The following is a 3,180-nucleotide window of genomic DNA, read 5'->3' on the forward strand; positions in this document are numbered from 1 at the left end:
CCAGGTGTGCACCTGGAGCTTTCCCCATCACTCAAGGCAGGTGGGCCTGGCACTCACACACTAGAGGGTGGGGGCTGCCACCTCTGCACCTGGTTCCTGCCCTCTCCTGTCCCCCCAGGCACAGCCAGGGCAAGGCCAGTCCCACATGGACGCAAGTCCATGCCAGAACTTTCTGGCACAAGGGCAGGAACAAAGAGCACCTTCTATGCAGAACCCAGCAGACGGACGTAAGGGGGAGGGGGGTGATGGGGGGAGGGGGGGACGGGGGGGGGGGGGGGCGCATGGGGGGGGGGGGGGGTGGGGGGGAAGAGGGGGTGCGGGGGGGAGGGGCCTCGGCAGAGCCAGGGTGGCAGCGGGGCCAGGACGCCAGGACCTGCTGTGCTTCACTTCCGGGGCGACTTCCCAACAGCGTGGGGCCGCTGAGGCGCCTGGCATCCCAAGGCATCCGCAGGAGGAACCTATGGCTGTAGGGGTCAGCCTGGGCAAGCCCAGCCCCCAACGCCACACAGAACACACGACCACAGTTTCATCCAAATGAAGGCTGTATTTATATAGTCACTGATTGACATGGGGACAGAATAAAACAAGCAGGGTCCACTGTGGAAACGTGGCTGAAACAGAACTGAACAAAGCAAGTGGCCCAGAGGCTGACCCGGGGTGCTGGGAACGCCAGCAGGGACACCACCCCGACGCAGGGAACACAGAAGGCCTTGGGGAGGGAGGGCAGGACATGGGGGGCTCATGTGGGTGAGGGCAAAACCCAAACTGAGAGGAGGCCAGGCCAGGGGCCTGGGAGGCTGGGACCGCGCAGAGGCGACGCTGACGCCTCAGATGGGAGAAAACACAACAGCAAGTTTTTTTGTTTTTTTTTTTTGTAATCAGCCTTTACACTCTTGCGCTTCTAAATCGCCATGAGTCTGGTCTACAGATTTTGAGAACACCGCACCATCCACACAAACTTCCACAGAATCGCCCTTGCAGCTGGAGCCAGCCAGTCCTGAAGCCCACACGAGCCACCCAGGAGTGCTGCTCTCCTGGCCCAGGGGCCCTGCTGGGGGGACCCTACCCCTCCACGGACCCAGGGGCTGGGAGGTCGCAGGAGGAAGATTCCTCCGCCACCAACAGAGCTGCCAGCCGGCTGAGGAGCACTTGCATAGTTGACGGAAAGCTGCTGCCAGTTAGCTTCTGAGAACGTTTACAACTGGCAGCACCTGGGTTTTTGTGACCATGTTTGTTAGACAAACAACCAGGACCAGAGGGGTTTCTGGAAACCGTTTTTATAAAGTCTATCTAGGTTAAGAATTTAATAACGTCATACATTTGTATCAACAGACTATTTACACGTTTCGTTTGCTTTTTAAAAAACAAACCAAAAAATCCTCTTACACTTCTGCATAATAGAATAAGGCAAAAAACAAAGTTTTGTACATTATTATTATTTTAATATAGATCTGTAACTTCGGTTGCAAGTACCAAGGGGGCCAGGGCTGGCCTGAGTGGGGCCTCACAGTGCGCTGGACAAAGTGACCGGTTTTTCTCCATAAATAAGACAAAGAAACCCTGGGGACGCGGAGAAGGAGCTGAGGCCATCGAACTGCAAATCCCAACCGAAAACAAAGAAGCCAAAGTTTCTTTTTTGGTTCCTTTAAATGTCTAAAGAGCATAAAATTAAGAAAAATACAAATCCATTAAAAACACTTCTCATCTGTTGGGGAAAGGTACAAACACGGCTCTTCTGCCCGGAGGGTGGCGGCGCGGGCGGAGCGGGCCCGAGTCCTCGATCGCATCGCCGGGACCCCGAGTTCTCGATCGCCGGGACTACCGCGCCTCCACCTCCGGGGGGTTGCGGGAGGGCGAGTAGTCGCGAGCGTCGCCCGGCCCGAGGCCCCCCAGCGGCGTAGTCCTGCTCCGCGGCGGCCCGGGGGGCGTGGGGGGCCCGGCCGCGGTCACCAGTGGGGGCGGCGCGCCGAGCGCGGCGGCGGCGGGCGGGGTCCGCGCCAGGAGCCCGTTGTGCAGCGCGGCGGGCGCGAGGCGCGGGAAGTGCAGGGCGCCCAGCGGGGGCGGCAGCGCGGCGTCCAGGGCGGGGGGCGGCCGCGGGCGGTCGGGGCTGCAGTCGTGCGGCTCGCGCTCGCGGTAGGGGCGCTCCGGGGGCTCGAACGCGGCGGGGAAGGCGCGGCGGGGCGGCTCCAGGCCACGGAAGGGCTCGCGCGGCGGCTCCCACGCCAAGCCCGCGCCCAGGCGCTCGCGGCCCAGGCCCAGCTGCGGGGGCGCGGGGTGCGGGGCGCCCGCCGGGGGCTCAGGCGCCTCGTCCTCCCCGCGCTCCTCCTTGACCTTCACGTCGCCGCGGGGCGAGGCGCGCGCGGCCGTCCTGGCACCGTCCTCCCTGGCGGGCGAGCGGCTCTCCTTGACCCGAGGCTCGGCCTCGCGCTCCGCGGGGACCCCGGCCCGGCCCGGCTCGCCCTGGACGCGGAGCAGGAGGCCGCTGACCGGGTGGCCGGCGGGGGTCGCGGGCGAGGCCCGGCTCAGCAGGCGCGTCTTCTCCAGCAGGTCCCTGGGGCGGCGAGGCGGGACCGGTCACTCCCGAGAACCCACCTGGCGGCGGCCCCTCGGCACCCCGGGCTCCCCAGACCCCCGCGCCGGGCAGCTGGGAAACCTCAGCCCGGGGGAGACAGCGCCGGATGAGCCGCCTGCAGCGACCTCAGCCCCCCTCGGCCCCTCCCTGTCCCCCTGGAAGGACCAGGGGCCTCCCGCAGAGGCGCGGCAGGAGCTCCTCCCTCACACTCCGTGGTGGGACCGCAGCCACCTGGAGGTCCCCTGACGGCAGGTGTGGGCTGCCTGTGGGGTCTTTCACCCTCCTCACCCTTCCCCAGGGCCTGGCCTTCACTCCCCACCCCAGGGAGGAGACCAGGGAGCAGAGCTTTGGCCCTGTCCACGGGTCTCAGCACACAGCTGGACAGAGGGTGGGTGGGGGGAGAGCGGGTGAGGTGGGGGAGAGGGAACGGGGAGGGAACCAGGGGGTGGGGAGAGGGAACCAGAGAGGGAGAGGGAGAATGGAAGAGGAGGAGAGGAAGTGAGGGAACAGGGAGGGAGAGGGGATGGGGGAGGGGATGAGGGAGGGGGAGAGAGAGGGAATTGGGGGAGGGGGAGAGGAGATGGGGAGAGGGGATGGGGGAGATGGGA

General features: G+C 64.8%; 1 protein-coding gene across 1 annotated transcript in view; it reads right to left on the reverse strand.

Annotated features, from left to right (window-relative positions):
• Window positions 1-524: 524 nt before the first annotated feature.
• Window positions 525-3,180, reverse strand: part of FBRSL1 (fibrosin like 1) — an 86,024-nt gene continuing 83,368 nt past the window's right edge. The window contains exon 20 of the mRNA XM_032270896.1: window positions 525-2,551. Within this exon, the coding sequence (XP_032126787.1) occupies window positions 1,819-2,551 (733 nt within the window). The 3' untranslated portion in view covers window positions 525-1,818. The remainder of the gene's footprint in view (window positions 2,552-3,180) is intronic.

Source organism: Sapajus apella, unplaced genomic scaffold (genome assembly GCF_009761245.1).
Source record: "Sapajus apella isolate SASKATOON/1434 unplaced genomic scaffold, GSC_monkey_1.0 scaffold218, whole genome shotgun sequence".
In the NCBI taxonomy this organism is placed as follows: Eukaryota; Metazoa; Chordata; class Mammalia; order Primates; family Cebidae; genus Sapajus; species Sapajus apella.